Source organism: Nanorana parkeri, unplaced genomic scaffold (assembly GCF_000935625.1).
Source record: "Nanorana parkeri isolate BGI_ZX_2015 unplaced genomic scaffold, ASM93562v1 scaffold1123, whole genome shotgun sequence".
NCBI lineage: Eukaryota > Metazoa > Chordata > Amphibia > Anura > Dicroglossidae > Nanorana > Nanorana parkeri.
The window spans coordinates 439,955-459,102 of NW_017307391.1; the positions used below are offsets into that span (position 1 = coordinate 439,955).

General features: G+C 43.3%; 1 protein-coding gene across 1 annotated transcript in view; it reads left to right on the forward strand.

The window, feature by feature from the left end:
- The window catches only part of LOC108796480 (lysine-specific demethylase 4B-like), a gene marked incomplete at its 3' end in the record, with an annotated part of 142,871 nt that overhangs the window by 7,038 nt on the left and 116,685 nt on the right, over positions 1-19,148 (forward strand). The window contains exons 2-4 of the mRNA XM_018567970.1: positions 7,915-8,090; positions 14,716-14,830; positions 15,682-15,875. Coding sequence (XP_018423472.1) covers positions 7,915-8,090; positions 14,716-14,830; positions 15,682-15,875 — 485 coding nt within the window. The remainder of the gene's footprint in view (positions 1-7,914; positions 8,091-14,715; positions 14,831-15,681; positions 15,876-19,148) is intronic.

Sequence of the window (19,148 nt, forward strand, 5' to 3'; positions counted from 1 at the left end):
ATCTCTCGGTGGATTTGTAATGTTGTTCAGGCGTACGCCGTTAAAGGGTGTGAGCCTCCTTTCCCTGTCAATGCCAATTCTGCTAGGGCTGTTGGGGCTTCCTGGGACCTCTGTTTCTCAGGTTTGTAAGGCCGCTACATGGTCTTCTGTTCACACCTTCAAGTTTTACAAGGTGGATGTGTTCGCATCGGCAGATGCTGGTTTGGGGTGCAAAGTGTTGCAGGCGGCTCTTTGAGGAGTCTTTTGGGTGTTTGGTTGTTGTTGCCCATCCCTCAGTGTGTACTGCTTGGTGACGTCCCTACCATTCAGCATCTACGATCTTTTGCCCTGTGTCCTTCAATGAACGAGGGAGAAAATAGGATTTTTGTACTCACCGTAAAATCCTTTTCTCTCCGTTCATTGAAGGACACAGGTTCTGCCCTCTTTTATGGGGTGTACACTCCTAACTGCTTGTTACTTACTGGAGACAATAATCCCACGTTCAAAGGCTGTTAAATCGCGTTGTTTACCCATATCTTCAGAAAAAAATTACTTCTAATGTCGTGGTAAACAACCTGCTATTTATGATGGTCTGGCCCTCTAGCAACTTCAGGGCGAAATTATAGCTAATTTGCCTACAAACGTTAGGTGGTGATAATAATCTGGCCACTCAGTGTAGATGTGCTATTGATTTGAATGGAAAGGTTGGAGGAGGGAACACAGGAGGCAGGAAATTGTGTTTTGCAGTGGTGTGCCATCCATACTGAAATGGCAGTAAAAGGGAACTATGGGGTTAAGGCTTTTCCCCATAGTTCTCCTTAGGGTAACGGGAGGACACAAACTAGCGTCCTCCCGTCGCCCTAGGCTCAGTATACTGAGCTGCTGCTCGCGGTATACTGAGACGCCGCAGCTGAAGCGGATCCCGACAATTGTGCCGGGATCCGCCCAGCTGCGTGACTGACAGTTGGCTCTGCCTATCTAGAGGCAGAGCCAGCTGTACCCGCCCCCTCCCCCGTCCGTTCCGCCAGTCAGCGCTGGCGGATCGGAGCAGGGAGGGGGGAATCCAGCCCCTCCCCTATCACGGCAGAGAGCCGTGACAGGATCGAGAGGTGAGCGAACGCCGGTATGTGTTCGCTCCCCTCCCGATCTACTGAGCCGACCTGTGACAGTCTCATTGTCACAGGTCGGCTAGAACTCATAGTTCTCCTATAAGATGTGTGTGGCAACTGAAGGGGTGAGCAGAGGAATCGAGAGATAGTTGATGTACTTTCTACTTCATGATGGATACCTATTAATAACATTTTTTTTAAAAATGTAATATTTGTAGGGTCTTTTATGGTACATAACTATGAGTATGGTTTAAAGTCTTCTCTTGGCAGAGAACGTGAATGAAAAGGTGAGAGGGGAGAGAGAGAAAGAGAGAAGGAATGACTGAGGGGGAAGGAGAGGATAAAAGTGATATTAAACCCTATAAAAAAAAAAAGAAATCATATAGTGCTGCAGACCTCAGCACTTACTATTTGTGCGTGTCAGTTTTCCCTTTCCAAACATTAATTTGCTTTGAATTTCTCGTCTCCAAATGCCCACTTTCCTGTGTCCTGTTATCGGATGGCTCCGTCATCTTACTGGGTGCCATAGAGCCACCTTTGCGTGCGCACTCCCGGCTGGCAATACAAAGGATTCTGTAGTGTGCAAACAGGCAGTTCTGGCCCCGAGCCCCTCCCCTTTCCCCCTTCTTCTGCAGGCATGTTAAAAAAAGTACTAGGGAATGTTGAATTTCTTTTTTTTTCTTTTTGAGGCGTGGTCTGCCTATTTGTTTAATAAATTCATGGCTTTAGTGTTTGGTTTGGAATAGGTTATCCATGTGGACCAAATTTTCAGGTTTTAACTAGCTACAAATGAGCACTTCTACCATTTACCGTATGTTTTATAAAAAAACATTTTGTGAACTTTGTGTTCTTGATGCCACTCATGCAGAAATTGTTATGCTTTTAAAAAAAAAAAAACACAAATCTGGATTTTTGTTGTTATACTTTTTGTGTACGTTTAATAAACTGTGAAATGAGTGCGATAAGCAGTGATATGACTTTTCTCACCTTATTACAGTGAAAAGTTTCTAAAGTGGTGTTTAATAAACCGTGATAAGTCAGGTAGCACATTAAATATTTTGCCTATTCTCTCCATGGTGATATGTACACAGACAGTAATAGGTGATTGGTGACTTTATTACTGTGCTAAATGTTGGGAAAAGTCCCTTAACTTTTTCACCACCTCAGACATGGTGATAAAGACCTTTTTTTTTAGTGAAACACTGAGGAAAAAGCCAAGAAATTACAGTTTTTACACATTTTTAGGCATAATTGCAGGATTTCTCATGCTGTAATGCATCTAATAGGGTGTTTTGCATCGCATTACTCCTCACCTTCTACACTCATTATCACCTATAGGAATTTTGTTTTGCAACTGCCGGGGTTCAACAAAGACTGGATAAACTTAATGCAAATAAATAGTTAGGACTCGATGACCTGCACCCCAGGGTACTTAAAGAGCTCAGCAAGATTATAGCCAGACCATTATTCCTCATCTTTAAGGACTCGTTAATGACTGGACGGGTACGGAGTGACTGGCGTAAAGCTACGGTAGTACCAATATACAAAAAGGTTCAAGATGCCTACCGGGTAACTATAGACCAGTCAGTCTAACATCAATAGTATGCAAACTGTTTGAGGGCATGATAAAGGACCATTTAGTGCAGGGGCAGCCAAACTACAGCCCTCTAGCCTTGTTGAAACTACAAATCCCATGATGCATCTCTCTCCGGGAGTCATGTCTGTGGCTGTGAGAATCTTGCAATGCCTCATGGGATTTGTAGTTCCACCATAGCTGGAGGGCCGGAGTTTGGCTACCCCGATTTAGTGGATTTTGTTTGGGACCAAAGTATTATAAGTGATAAACAGCACGGATTTATGAAGGACCGTTCTTGTCAGACCAACCTACTAACATTCTTCAAAGAGGTGAGTAGAGATTTGGATAGAGGAAGGCAAGTGGATGTAGTGTACCTAGATTTTGCAAAAGCATTTGACACAGTACTACATAAATGCTTAATTCACAAGCTTAAATCGATGGGCATAGATGACATGCTGTGTACATGGATAGAGAACTGGCTACAGGAACACGTCCAGAGTATTAATAAATGACTCTTTTTCACATTGGTCTAAGGTTGATAGTGGCGTGCCCCAGGTTTCTGTGCTAGGCCCAATACCGTTTAACCTGTTTATTAACAATATTGGGGAGTGCGTCAATAGCCATATTTCTGTGTTTGCAGATGATGCTAAAATTGGGAGGGTCATAGACACGAGCTTAGACATAACATTGCAGGAGGACCTGGATAAACTAGGGGAGTGGTCAACTACATGGCAGATGAGGTTTAATGTCGAGAAATGTACAATAATGCACTTTGGGGTTAAAAACAGGCAAGCGTAATACACATTAATGGGTACTCAACTAGGGAACTCAGAAATGGAAAAAGATTTGGGGGTCATAATTGACCGCAGATTGGATAACAGCACACAATGCCAGGCGGCAGCAAACAAAGCGAGCAGAGTACTGTCCTGTATTACAAAGGAAATGTACTGTAGAGACAAAACAATAATTTTGCCACTTTATAGATCACTGGTTCAGCCTCATCTTGAATATGCGGTTCATTTGTGGTCACCAGTCCACAGAAAAGATGTACTTGAGCTTAAGAAGGTCCAAAGAAGAGCAACCAAGATAAATAAGGGGCTGGAGAATCAAGACTACGAGACAAGGTTGCTAAATTTAAACTTGTTCACCCTGGAAGTGAGGAGATAAAGAGGGGACATGATTTTGTTGTACAAAATGTTCAGTGGTGATGGCAACATCGGCACTAGACTTTTTAAAGTAAACTCCCTAACAAGGACTAGAGGCTAAATCTTTTCTCCACCTAAAATTGGTGGAGAAAAGATTTATCCACAAAGGGGCGTAGGGGCTTCTTTTCTGTTAGAGCATTCATTTAACTTTGCACCACAGTGCATTGCAGTGGAATGCAGTGAGTTGCGTTGTGCTGTACAAAAATGCAGAAATTCTTTTTACACAACACACATCAAAGCAATGTTATGGTGTGAACAGGGCACACAGAATACAATTGTTTTCTGTTTGTACTTGTGTTGGACATGGTGTGCATGAGCCCAATTAATAACAAAAAATAAAAAAGCAAACCCTTCAATTCTATGCAACATGCTGCCGTATGTTTTGCGTTGTGTTGCATAGAAATGCAAACATGCTGCATTGTTATGCACAATACATCAACACACTTGTATGGCGTGAAAAGCGTACATAGAGAACACTTGTTTTCTCAGTATCCTTGCATTGAGCCTATGTTGATCTAGTTCAGGGGTCAGCAACCTTAAACACTCAAAGAGCCATTTGGACCCGTTTCCCACAGAAAAGAAAACACCGGGAGACACAAAACCCCTTTGACATCTAAAATGAAGATAACACTGCATATATCGTTTTTTACCTTTATGCTATGTATAGCATGTATATAGGTATATGTGGGCTTAGTAACGCACTGGACTCTGGGTTTAGTAACGCACTGGACTCTGGGCTTAGTAACGCACTGGACTCGGGGCTTACCTGAGACCCCTCAGAGTCCACATGAGAGTGACCCTGCGGAGCACACCATAGATCCTGCACAGCCCATCTGAGACTCTCTATGGTGGGCTCTGCAGGGCCTCAGGTGGGCTGGTCACTAGGGTCCCTTTCCCTGTACCTCCTCCCAACTCCTCTTAACTGTTGGGGGCCCGGCCTCCTCCACCCCCTCCCCTGTCACCTCTGCCATGCCGCCCCTGGTTCAGCTGATGGTCATGTAAGTGGTCCCCCAGGCTGCCCAGAACCCTCACATGGGTACCAGCCGTACCCTCCTGATGGCGTTCTATCAAATGTGACTACGTTACAATGTATGACCGGTGACGTGGTCACACAGTTCAATGTAATCCCGCCCAGTTTTCTGTGACTGCCAATAGGTCAAGCATTCCAACACTTTCTCAGCTTTTCCAGGGCAGATTGGCATAGCAAATCGTATGTGCAGGAGAACCGACCTGCCCTGGAACAGCTGATCAATCCTGAAATGTCACTTCTATTTGACTCTGTGAGTGCGATCTCACATTCCACCCCACTCACAAAGTTGGACAGAAGTGACATTTCAGGACCGATCAGCTGTTCCAGGGCAGATCGGTTCTCCTGCACATACGATTTGCAATGCCGATCTGCCCTGGGAAAGCTGAGAAAGTGTTGGAATGCTTGACCTATTGGCAGTCACAGAAAACTGGGCGGGATTACATTGAAATGTGTGACCACGTCAACGGTCATACATTGTAACGTAGGCCGGGAGAGGAGGTGAGTCACAGGGCCCGCCCCCTTTCTGAGAAGACCCTGCACTGCCGCATATTCCACCGGGGGGGGGGGCCCAGGACCGGACCTCACTGGGCCCCCCCCTACAGCCTCAGGCCCAGAGGCCACGGCGGTAGTTCCGCCCCTGGACAGGGAGCCGCAGCAGAGGGATGAAAGAGCCACATGCGTCTCCGGAGCCACAGGTTGCTGACCCCTGATCTAATTGATTAATGCAATTAAATGCACCTGGTGTCAGCGAGCCCATAATTTTATGGCCACACAGGTTATTACAAAATAGTTTGCAATTAAAAAAAAGGAAATGAAAAAAGAAATCATATTTTTACTGTCCAAAACAGAAAAAGCCTCTCAAGCTTTATTGGAGTAATGTTCATTTTTAGGGGGCTTGCTATAATACAAAAAAATAATATTGGGTGTTTTTATGTGTTTTGAGTTTATTACAGTTGTGTGAAAAAGTGTTGGCCCCCTTCCTGATTTTTCATTGTTTTACACGTTTGTCACACTTAAATGTTTCAGATCATCAAACAAACTTAAATATTAGTCAAAGATAACACAAGTAAACACAACATGCAGTTTTTAAAGGAAGGTTTTTATTATTAAGGGAAAACAAAATCCAAACCCACATGGCCCTGTGTGAAAAAGTGTTTGCCCCCTAAACCTAATAACTGCTTGGGCCACCCTTAGCAGCAAGAACTGCAATCAAGCGTTTGCGATAACTTGCAATGAGTCTGTTACAGCGCTGTGCAGGAATTTTGGTCCACTCATCTTTGCAGAATTGTTGTAATTCAGCCACATTGGAAGCTTTTCGAGCATGAAGGGGCATGCCACAGCATCTCAATAGGATTCAGGTCAGGACTTTGACTAGGCCACTCCAAAGACTTAATTTTGTTTTTCTTCAGCCATTCAGAGGTGGACTTGCTGGTGTGTTTTGGATCATTGTCCTGCTGCAGAACCCAAGTTCGCTTCAGCTTGAGGTCACGATGGGCGCACATTATCCTTCAGGATTTTTTAGTAGACAGCGGAATTCATGGTTCCATTTATCACAGCAAGTCTCACAGGTCCTGAAGCAGCAAACAGGCCCAGACCATCACACTACCACCACCGTATTTTACTGTTGGTATGTTCTTTTTCTGAAATGCGGTGTTACTCTTACGCCAGATGTAATGGGACACACACCTTCCAAAAAGTTCAACTTTTGTCTCGTCAGTCCATAGAGTATTTTCCCAAAAGTCTTGGGGAATCATCAAGATGTTTTCTGGCATAAGGGAGACGAGCATTTATGTTCTTTTTGCTCAGCAGCGGTTTTCGTCTTGGAACTCTGCTATGCAGGCCATTTTTGCCCAGTCTCTTATGGTGGAGTCATGAACACTGACCTGAACTGAGGCAAGTGAGGCCTGCAGTTCTGTTGTTGTATGTTGTTGTGGGGTCTTTTGTGACCTCTTGGATGAGTCGTCGCTGCGCTCTTGGGGTAATTTTGGTTGGCCGCCCACTCCTGGGAAAGCTCACCACTGTTCCATGTTTTTCGCCATTTGTGGATACTGGCTCTCACTGTGGTTCGCTGGAGTCCCAAAGCTTTAAAAATGGCTTTAAAACCTTTTCCAGACTGATAGATCTCAATTACTTTCTTTCTCATTTGTTCCTGGATTTCTTTGGATCTCTGCATGATGTGTAGCTTTTGAGGATCTTTTGGGTCTACTTCACTTTGTCAGTCAAGTCTTATTTAAGTGATGTCTTGATTGCAAACAGGTGTGGCTAGAGAAATTGAACTCAGGTGTGATAAACCAGAGTTAAGTTATGTTTTAGAGGGGGGCAACCACTTTTTCACACTGGGCCATGTGGGTTTGGATTTTGTTTTCCCTTAATAATCAAAACCTTCCTTTTAAAAACTGCATGTTGTGTTTACTTGTGTTATCTTTGACTAATATTTAAATTTGTTTGATGATCTGAAACATTAAAGTGTGACAAACGTGCAAAACAATGAAAAATCAGGAAGGGGGCCAACACTTTTTCACACAACTGTATGTTGGAGGAAAAACGTATGACCCCTTCTATTAAGATCATAGGTTTCCTCCCAGGAATTCCTGTGTACATCTCTGGAAAGCCTTCCCTGCTCTTTTTTTCTCAAGTCTTTTCTTCTGATATCACAGTGAAAGATCACTGCTGCTATCACCGCCTATTGCTTTTCTGGAGAAGTGATAAAATAACACTGTGATATGTGGAGAAAAGACAACTAGCAGCACTGCTGTTCATAGGAAATCTCCCTCTCGCCAGAAGTTCCGGTATTGAGGGTATCGGAGAATTTAGGCGAGTAATCGCACGCTCCCAAACACTCGCCATCGGTGTATCCCTACTACAAAAAATTCCCCCCCCCTTATCTCCATAACATAAGGGGAGGTGTCCTATATTTCACAGATGACTTGCATTCAGGCCTTGTAGTAATTCAGGCTAATACCTCACAATGTTTACATAACTATATTTCAAACTCAACACATTTTTTCACTCTAGATTATCCCTCCAAAAGAGTGGCGACCGAGACGGACCTATGATGATCTGGATGATATGGTTATTCCTGCTCCAATTCAACAGGTTGTTACTGGCCAGTCTGGCCTTTTTACACAGTATAACATACAGAAGAAGCCCATGACTGTGGGAGAATATCGCAAATTAGCCAACTGTGACAAGTAAGGCTTTATCTTGGAGACATTTCTTGACATTGGTTTTGCAGGGGTACGCGCACACACTTATTTACCTTTGCTAATTATTACAAGGAGCCGAATTCTTGACAAATTGCTAAATACACAGTTAAAATACACGTTATGAACATCTTTCAAAGGATTTGTATTTCTACCTAGCATGTGATTTACACATCTGTGCTAGACAGGTGGGTGATACCAGTTTATACATACAATGGCGTTGCTTCTCCGCACTCTGCTGTTTGGACATTCAAGGAGCCAGCAACACACCAAGTCATCAGCTCTCTGAACTCGCCATTTATTAGCATGTTACCTTGCCCACACGTACAAAGCTTGAATAGCTCCTTTTCCTCTCCGAGTCCTACTGACAGGAAGCAGATTCAGTTTTCTATGCTTCTAGTATGTCAAATATGTCTATTTATTTTTAGAGGAATACACCGTAGCATAATTTTTTTTTCTTTTTTTTCTTTTTTAATATCTGCCTGGAGTTCAGGTTTAAAAGGTCTCTCTGAACAAAACAGGGAGGGAGGGAGGGGGTAAATATTCCTGTAATTTGTTAGTGTAAATTTGTACTGGAGTTCTGTAAACAACACACTTAATATAAATGTATTCAGTACGCAGATTAGACAAAGGGGTGGTTATGGCAGTTCGTCCTCTAGGTCACTTACCTCAAGAATTCCATTTTTTATTGTCTCTAAGAAAGTTTGTTATTTTGGTGATTTTTAAAAAAAATTGTATTATTATAATGTAGGGTAAAACAAACATTTAATATATTGCAGCTTACCATTTCCTAAATGTGGTGGCTGACTCGGTTTTCTTTTTTCCTTTTATTTTCACCTGGGGATTTGGCCAGTAACACACTTCATGTCTGAGTGTGGCTCCATATGGAGGAGTAACTGACTCACCCTTGGACAGCAGAGTTGTCACCCTGTGGAGAGGGTAGTGTTAGATGAGCTAGTGGATTTAGATGGGCTTGACGAACAAATTAAATGTGAACTCCTGTTACCACTTTTTTCAGCAGTTAAAACAACTCTTTTCTGTGCCCCATTCACACCACAACTTAGAGAGGCATGAAAAAATGCAGCATGCAAAAGACACAAAACAATGCCCCCCAATACCAACACACACAGACACCAGACCACAAACTAAAACAGATAATTTTAGTGTGCGGATTAGTCTGAACGGGCCTTAACACTTGATTTTTTTTTTTTACAATTTTTTTCCTACAATCAAGACTCTTATTACTGCTACACAGCCACTGCGGCCCAAGTTATCTGCTTCTGGATCTGCAATCCTTGGCTGAGCTACCATACGTGGACCCTGCCAGGAAGAAGATGTAGGGCTGCTTTCAGCACTGGATCCTGTGTGGGGTGCTCACCTTGGCACATAGTGCTGCAAATGTTTTTGAGGCAGTCCCATGTACTCTTTCACCCCAAAACATTGCAACTTACCATTCTGGCAGCCTGGGGCAGGTGGGTGCAGTCTCTGGTTTGTCCTATTCACCTGTCCAGCAGGACCAAGCTATCCATGGCATGGTGGGCCATACTTTTGACAGGACTAGGGAAAATCCTTTCTCCCGATTGTTTGGTAGGTGTTAACGATAAATGCCAACCTGTGTGGCTGCGGAGGAGTTCTTGGTACCGTTTTTGTACGAAGAAACTTATCTTCTGCTAAGCATTTCGGAACTTAAGGTGATTCGGACCTCTTGTCTGCTAGGTCATCCGACCAGGATTCCATCATTCCTAACCACGGAAGTGACTTACATCGTGCTTTGGGGGAAACAAAATATGATGTTCCGTAAACAACACATGGAAGCGCATCTGCTTCTCGTCTGGGTGGAAATTCCTGTTCCAGTCCATACCTTTTGTGTATGCCCCAGACAAGGAAAATTGACAGGCAGACTTCTTTGTTCATCAGCGTCTGGACTCCAGAGAATGGTCTTTCCGAGGAGAAGGTTTGAAGAAGTCATGAGGGACAAGGGAGAAAAAAAATGTACTCTTCCCTGTACTTGGAGCCAGCTTGTAACACTGCAGCAGTCATCTGCCAGATCTATAGACCACAGTCCATGTACCCATTGCACTCCTGACCGCACGTCCAACAAAGTATCCTGGGTGCTCAGTAGTCGACGGATGGCCACCGTCAAAGTAATGCAGAAAAGAAATAGACACCGGCACTCCAATAGTAAATCGATTACGTCTATTTATTGACGTACATCAAAAGCAAAATAACACACTTAGTGCGACGTTTCGGGGACACACAGGAACCCCTTCATCAGGCAAAACCAAGATCTATAGACCAACCGCTCAGCTCGCGGTCTTCTCCATGCACAGAGCGGTGAGTGTCAGTCCTCGCTTCTTGCAAAGTCAAATAAAGGTTTGGCTTTACTTCTCTTTTTTTAACCTTCCCAAACTGGAGCTAAATGGTGCCCTAAAGGCTTGAACAAACCTGCTCGAAGCTTACTGAAAGTTTGCAAAAACTATACCCACTGCTCTTATACAAGCTGAAGCCCATGTGAAGGTTTGAAACTGCTATGCTTTGGTGCTATGCTAAAGGGTGATTATGAGAATAGAAACCCAAAGTGCCAAGGAAAAGTAGACCTAAATCAGCAAACATATTGTTTTTCTTGCTTATGCTGGTATACTATTTTGATCTTCGCACTATGGTGATATGTCAGACCTCTTTTGTGTCATCAATGTGTCTTCTGCCCCATTTGGTTACTCCTTTGATACTTGCATCAAGGAAGTAAGGGGGTTAAGAACACCCTTTGAACCACGGAAGTCCAAGCCTTCAGCAGCAAAATTCTCCTGCTTGCTATCCCCAAAGCAGGAGATCTGCCCTGCCCTATTCTTGATCTGAATATTCTTAATGGGTCATCGTCTCCCTTCACCTTGGAGACTTTCTGCCATCAGTACACATCTAGGATGTATATTTGGACATTTCCATTTTTCCCTCCCATCAATGCTACCTCTGTTTTGCTGTGTACACACAATACTGCCTACCAATTTTGTTGCCCTTCTTTTCGCCCTTTTTACTGCACCTCGAGTCTTTACCATGGTACTTTTCCCTGTTTTGGCTCTGCTTCAGACTCCGAGGATCTCCATAGTGGTATACTTACACAGAGTATACCGCACAGAGCAGCCAGCACAAACCTTATTGTCCAACATTCATCGGATAATATAAGCCTTGCAGAGCTTTGGATGGTTCCTTAATCTACATACGTAGACGCTGGAACACTTCAATCACTTGGAGTACCTGGCCCAGGTCTTGAACACGGCCCTGTGCAGCATCTTCTTTCTCTGGCCAAAAAATACTCTCTCTTTCTCCTCTCCCATTCTCAGACCTTGCAGTCCAGGGACTCTTGACCATTCACTTTTGCTTGAAGGTGCTGGGTTTAATGGTGGATAAAATGTGGAATATAACATGGGTGCAAAAAATGAAAAAAGGGCCTCAGTCATGAAGGGGTTAAAGACTGTCCCCTATGCCGTACAGCTACTGCAGTGTATTACAGCGTCTTCCAGGTCCCTGCTGTATCCTTGTGCTGATAAAACAGAGTCGCTCACTGTGTTTAGCACACATTTAGAGTACGCCTAGTATGTTTCATCCATGCTCCTTATGTGTTTAATAATGCTCTCACCAGACCCACACAGAAGTTTTCCCTCTCAATGAAAGAAGAGAATGTCTGTTCTGTGTGAAGGCAAGATTTACAGCTTCTCTCCCCGTGAGCACATTGAACGGACATTCTCTTCTTACAATGAGAGTAAAAACTGCTGTGCAGCAAGGAGCACGGGCATCTCACACTGAGATATATCGCCAAAAGGCAACCGATTCATAAAGTTGAAAAGGACGGGACACGGAGGAACAGCAGCAGCTAAGATACAGGGGGGAGGGGGGCACGGGGGATCACAGTGAAAGGGACACAGAGCTCTGCAGCCAGCACCAGCAGGGAGAAGAGTCTGTCCACACAACACTTACCTTCGCCATGCTGTCACACTTCCGGAGAGGTCAGAGCGGAGAGGGAGCCTCGTTTGGTGGAGAGGTATTCCGGGGGAAGGGCTATGGGGTTCAATGGCTGAAGCTAGTTGTAAAAATTTAAACGGCCAGTATCTGATCTAGGCATCGGGGCATTTTCAGGAGTACAAGTACTCCTGAAAATGCCCTGTATCGGCCCCGATACTGGTACTAGCATCGGTATCGGGACAACCCTATTTCTCAGTGAATACTACCATTTACTGATTGGACAAGGGGTGGCATCATGATGTCAGATAGAGTTTAAAGGACATTTCCACTTTTTGTAAGTGATTTTGAGTTTTTTTGTGGTAATGGGGAGGTGCAGGGGGATGTACATGTGTGTGCATTCTCAGGAGTCATAGGGCTGTTTTTCATACTTTATTTTATAGACTCTTTCACAAGCCAGAGACCTAGAAGTTCAAAATTCCCTCCACAAGATCTTCAATCCATCTCTCAGAGGGTCAGGTTGTTATCTCTAAACTGCAATCAGCTGATCCCCCCCTCCCCTCTGAGCAGAGATGACTCATAGCTCTGTGTGTGTATGAGGGAGATGATCTCCTGTCAGTGTGTGATAAAGAATCTCCTGCACTTGTCCTCTCTCTCTTTCTCTTTCTCTTTCTTTTTCTCTTTCTCTCTCTCTCCCCCTTATCCTGGGTCACATTTACTCTCTTCTGCCCCAAGTCCATGTCCCCCCTCCCCTCCCCCCACCATTCTTCCCATTTACAGATATGACAGAACAGATAAAAAGACATTGGGTGGTAATTGATCAAAACTGGAGCAAACAGAATCTGGAGCCGTTGGTTGCAGTGCAAATCTGCTCCAGATTTTGCCTGCTCCTGTTTTGATAGATCCCCCCACTGTGCGGTGTCACCGGGATGTGCGGGGTCACCAGAGATTGTTTGGGGTCACCGGAGAAATGCGGGGTTACTGGAGATTGGTTGGAGTCACCGGAGAAAAGTGGTGTCACCGGGGATGTGCGGGGTCACCGGGGATGTGCGGGGTCACTGAAAATTGTTTGGTGTCACCGGAGATTGTATGGTGTCACCAGAGATGTATGGGGTCACCAAAGATTGTTTGGAGTCACCGGAGATGTGTGGGGTCATCGGGGATGTGCGGGGTAACCAGAGATTGTTTGGTGCCACCTCCCATATTACAAGGATGTCATAGTAAAATTAATTTTTATCCAGAAGTGACTCACAGTGAGAAGACAGACATTGAATTAACCTGTCTTGCAAAACAAGACTATTCCCCAATCCTGTTTGTGTGTTGGACCCTTGGGGATAGAGCATACTAATCTCAGAAACACAGTATAGCTGATGATTGAAGGTTCAGACATTCCATCATTTATGCACCTTTATTTTAGCTCGTGAGAAGAAGTTTAGAATGACATGTTTAATAATATGGATTTTAATGTCATGCTATATTATTAAAATACAATTATTTAAATAGATTTTATCTATATCATGGAGTTCTAGGTCTTGTTGGTTGACATGTTAAATCTAGCATCAAGGATAGGGACCAACATGCATGTTTGATTGATTTATTAAAGCTTATTATTATTTATTTATTATTGGTTATTATTATTTATTATTTACTTATTATTTATATAAGCCCATTCGATAAGTAAATAAGAGTGCCACTGACAGATGGTGATGAAGGAGTTAACGGCAGCTCAGATTTATATAAATCAGAATGACGAGAAACATCGATACTCGCACCCCTTTTGAAAAAGTCACATGACGAAACGTTGTAAGGAGGAAGAGTCTATCGCTGTTTCCCGTGCTTGGAGCATTGCAAAGCGGTTTCCGTGCATACTGCTTGTAAGTGCATTTTTAATTTTAATAAAACCACTTTTATAACATACTGCCCAATGGAAGCCCCTCTTTCTTTGTTTCCTCTGAAACCCTGTGGGAGGATATCACTTAGTATAGAGAGGAGATTAACAGCAAAAAATGAGTGATAAGGAGATTAGACCCCGCGAGAGGTGCCCATAGACAAACTGATGAGAGGAATTAGTTGGAGGAAGCCGCTCATGATCTAAATCTGACTATGAAAGCAAGATCTAGCAGATATCTGGTGAGTGCAACATAGAGCGCATTTAGGATCATTGAGCAAGAAAGATCAGAAGAGTACCGTATAAATTCAATATTGCTGTGTGATATTGACTACCCTTTTCGCTGTTACCTAATCTCATGTGTTGTAAATTTGATCATTCTGTGAAAACACACAATTGAAATCACTTTTTATTTGGACTATTATCAATGGTATTTTGGATATGACAAGAGGATGTGTTTTGATTTATGTTTACAAGTTGGGCACAGGACAGTGATGCAGTAACCTTGGATCGGAGTGAACATCCCGTGGTATTTGGGAAGTGTATATAGTCTCGTGTAGGACATTTTTGTCACCAGGGTACCTTGACCTGGTTACTAGCATGTCTAGTCCTGATCTGTAGAGCATGTATATTTTCATTTACCTTTTTTAGGGTATAAATGGTAGTGTTGTCAAGAGCTGTATGAAATTTTGAAATTTTATAGTGCAGCAAAGGAAACCTAAAAAGTATATAAAAGTATTTCTGGAATGTAATATGTTCTGTCATCACTAGGTACTGTACCCCGCGGCACCAAGACTTTGATGATTTGGAACGCAAATATTGGAAGAATTTAACTTTCATGTCTCCCATATATGGAGCAGATATCAGTGGCTCTCTCTATGACAATGTAAGCCTTCTTTATAGTTTCATGATTTATAACTGTACTTAACCAAAACCATATTTAACCTTGCTAAGAAGCGCTCCTCATTGGTCAGCGCATTAAGGTGACTGTGCTGACTAATGAGTGCTTGCAATTTGCGAGCAAAGTTCAAAATCCATAGCACAGGACTGTGTTGGACGGCAGTATGGGGTACAGATAGTATACCCGTACCGGCGGAGGGGAAGGACAATTTGCCGGAAGGTAGGGTAGCAGGGGGGCCAGATTTGAGCAGGTAATTCTGTTTTCCCAAATTACTAAACTTTAATGCACATTGTGCTTGTTAGAAAGCGCCACTGGCTACCCGGCTACCACAATATGTCACACAGTGAAATGGGGACAAACACACACATAATGCCCTTGCGCATGCAAGATGGGACATTTTGATTTATTTTTAACTGTATCACTTTTTTATTATATTTTCTTACTTTTTTTTATAATTTTTGAAATTTTTATTTATTTTATTTTTTCACTTATCTTTATTGCTATCACACAGAGGATAACAAGCCCCTATGTGATAATGTTTGGAGGCGCCAGGTTCTCTTTACAGCACTCCTGTCTCACTGATCAAACAGAGCAGTTCGGAGAAGGGGGGGATGGCTGGACCATGAAGGGGTTTAAGATCACGTGTACAAAACGGCTACCCTGCTCTATATTTAGCCTTGCTGCTTGCCTGGGCTAAATATAGAAAAGAGAAAAAAAACGGGCCTGGTACCCGGAACTGCATGTCCTGGGCCTTTGGCAATAGGAATTCTACACCCCTGTGTTGACAAGATTTTTACCCTTTTTTGTTTTTAATACATCTCTTTCAATTTTCATAGGATGTCCATTTGTGGAACATTGCAAGCCTTAATACTCTTCTAGATATGGTGGAGCATGAGTGTGGCATTATTATTGAAGGTGTTAATACGCCTTACCTCTATTTTGGGATGTGGAAGACAACATTTGCTTGGCATACGGAGGACATGGATCTCTACAGCGTTAACTATCTACACTTTGGTGAACCTAAATCTTGGTAAGGTCAAATGTATTTGTAGCTATATGTTGGTGTCAACTATGTATCTTTTTGTTACTCTCCCTTCAGTCAAAATGTATTTTCTCCAGGGTTCTAGTGATATAATTTCGCTGCAGGCACCAAACCAATTTTCTTTTCCTACTTGTTACAATTTGAGTAGAACAGGTAGTTTCCACAGTAATTTTCCTGGACAGCAACTTGAGAGATGATGGGTTCTTTCTATACAGAAAACACAATGATAACAGTGAAAACTTTCTCCCCCTCCCTTCTTCAGTTAGATTGGGTTTCCTATCTCCAGGAGTTGCACAATGTTTTTTTGCTGTTTAAACTGGATGGCCTTTGGGTTGGCAGTCCCCCCCTGGGTGCAGATCTGCTGAGCATTTGATGCGATGGCCTTTCTGTGGGCATGTGGAGGTCCCCCCCTCCCTTTTTCCTTCTAGCAGCTTGACCCATTTGCTGTTGGTTATTGACCCCTGAAGCCCCTACCATGGTGCACTGTCCTTGCATCAGCAGCAGTTGACAGCTGCCTTTCTCATTGACTATTGGAGCTGTGTGTGGCAGGAGGAGGGGGAAAGCACCTTTTATACCTAATCGTAGCTGTGTGCGTCTCAAGTTTCCTTTTGGGAATGTGTGATGTCACTTCTGGCAGCCGGGATGATGTCACTTCGGCTGCCTTCATTCCTTCAGTCGGCACCTGGCAGGATGGAGTGGAGAAATGATGCTCTTTCTGAATGGCGTACTTAGAGGAGGGGATGGTGGCGATGGCTGCACCCCAGCAACCTGCAGATGGGTTTAACCCTTTCCCTGCCACCGCCATAAGGGATCTTGAGGTACCCAGCCTCCATCTCCGCCCCCCCTCCTCCATGACTCCCTGGAGCAGTCTGTTCTGCTTTCAGTCATATCTTTTTTTTTTTTTTTAAATCTGCGGAGGCTTCTTTGTCACACAGACCTGCTACTGATGCTCCTTCCAAGCCACCTGCTACTTTGGTTTCTAAGATTAGGAGTAGTAAAGGCTGTGGGAACTGTAATATTAGACTATCATCACCTCATCCAAAGCTGTTCTGTTTTTAATGTATCCAAAAGCTTACTGCATGTGAAAATTCTGCCATTATGAAGACTTATGACCACTATGTGGACTGAAATGGTATTCACCTTTCAAGCCATCAAAATGGCTTTTAATTTTTAATGAGTTTTGCTGTCTACTGCCAGAGCTGGCCCTTCTACTTCGACTCTGCCTCCTTGCAATATGTGTCCCTCCTTTGTCACTCACAAGGAAGAAGAGGATTTTGAAGCTATTGCTTCCTCTTAATAGTTTGGGGGAGGAAGGTAAATTGGTAGACTTGCAAAATATAGATGAGGCTGACATACCTGCACAGCTAGACATTTGTTTTGGATTAAATGGATTACTTGAAGCTATTTCTTCCAATGAATAAATCCCTGATCCTCCTAAGGAACTTTCAGTTCAGGATAGAATGTACATGGAGCTATTAAAAATCCCAAGGGAGGGTTCTTCCTTTTCTCAGTCCCTGAAAGATTTTATTCTCAGGGAATGGAAAGATCCTGAAAAGAAAATAATAAATATGAAATCCAGGAAAAGGAGTTTTCCCTTTTAATAAAGAGGAAGAGTAAACATTCTTTAAAGTTCGCAAACTTGATGCTGCTCTGTCTCAAGTTTCTAAGAACATGGGTTTAGCCTTTAAGGATTCTGGAAACATCAAAGACCAGATATACCGCAATATAGAAGCACTTCTGAGGAAAGCTTAGGGTGGCAGTTCCTCCACTATGGCCCCTGTGCTAATGTCCATCTATTTAGCCAGGGATGTGGATTTGTGGTTGGAAAGCATCTCACAACATTTATCACATGGGGCTGCAGCTGAGTAGGTTTTGAATACCTTGTCAGTTGTAGGTAGGTCAGTGGTTTATTTGGCAGATGCAGCATCTTCTGCAGAGTCTGTTAGGCCTGGTTCACATCTAGGAGTTTTTGAGCAGTTGGAAAAGCACTTATAAATGCCCAACACAAGAAATCCCATGATTTTTAATGGCCCTGGTTCACACCTGAGCAGAAAAACGCCCGTAGGAAGAAGCCAAATGCCCCAAAATGTACACAAGCTTCTTTAGACAATTAAAAGTGCGTTTTTGCCACAGGACTAAAATAAAAATGGCCAAAAAGCGCGGCAGAAGCATGTTGCACATTTTGTGAGCGTTTTTGCGCGTTTACCCCTTTCGCTGCCAAGCCCTCTGAAACATTTTGCACCTGAAATTTAGAAATTGCGTCTTTTTACAGGTTTTTTTGCGCAAAAAGGTAAATAAGCGACTTATGTCAAAAATCGTTTTTGCATTGTGTTTCTGTTGTGATAAAATGATACAGGCGTATATATAATTGCAACACAAGGTATCACAACGCACGGCAATGCGTCACAAAGCTTTGCCATGCGCTGACACAGTTAAATTAATGTTTTTTTAAAGATAAAATTATGCGATGCATTCTAACAACGCACTGCAGCGCATGTGCATGGTGTACACCGCAATATGGTGCATGTGTATGTTATGTGTGTGTGTGGGGGCAGGGGGGTTGTGCTTTTTTTGTTTTTTGTTTCTTTTTAACACATTTTTTATTTATTTTTAATAATTCTTCTTTTTTCTTTACATTTTTTTTTTTACTGTTGGGGGGCTTCGGGGAAATATTACTGGTCTAAACAGACCCCTGACATTTCCCTTTTGAAATAAAAAAAAAAGAAATTGAGGACAGAAATTGAGGAAATAAAAAAAAAAGAAATTCAGCACTCAATGAATGGAAAGCACTCAGTACAGAGGCATTCATTCAGAAACTGGTGATAGTAAAATTTTTACTATCACCAGTTTCTGAATGGGGAAAAGCCTCTGTAGTGAGCTGCTTCTCCCCATTGAGAAAATCATGAATGAACAGGAAGTGATCTAAATCAGACAATCACTCCAGTGTTTGTCCTTAACACAGATATTTATCGATCCTCCGCTCGGCCACGCACAGAGCCGCTGTCATCCTGAAACTGACAGGATGACAGCGGCTGCTCTCTCCTCCCCGCCCGCCACTCTCTCATGCCGCTTGATCATAGTGATCGAGCCGCTCGGTCCTCCGCCCCCCGCCAGATATTTTTTTCGGATCCCCGCTGCCTCAGCCCCTTCAAGTGGGGGAGAGCAGCGCGGATCCATGGAGACACAGATCCCTGCCTGGAGCGGCTCCAGGCAGGGATGAGAGGCTCCAGATTGCGGCAACTTTTCCATTGATTTGATTTT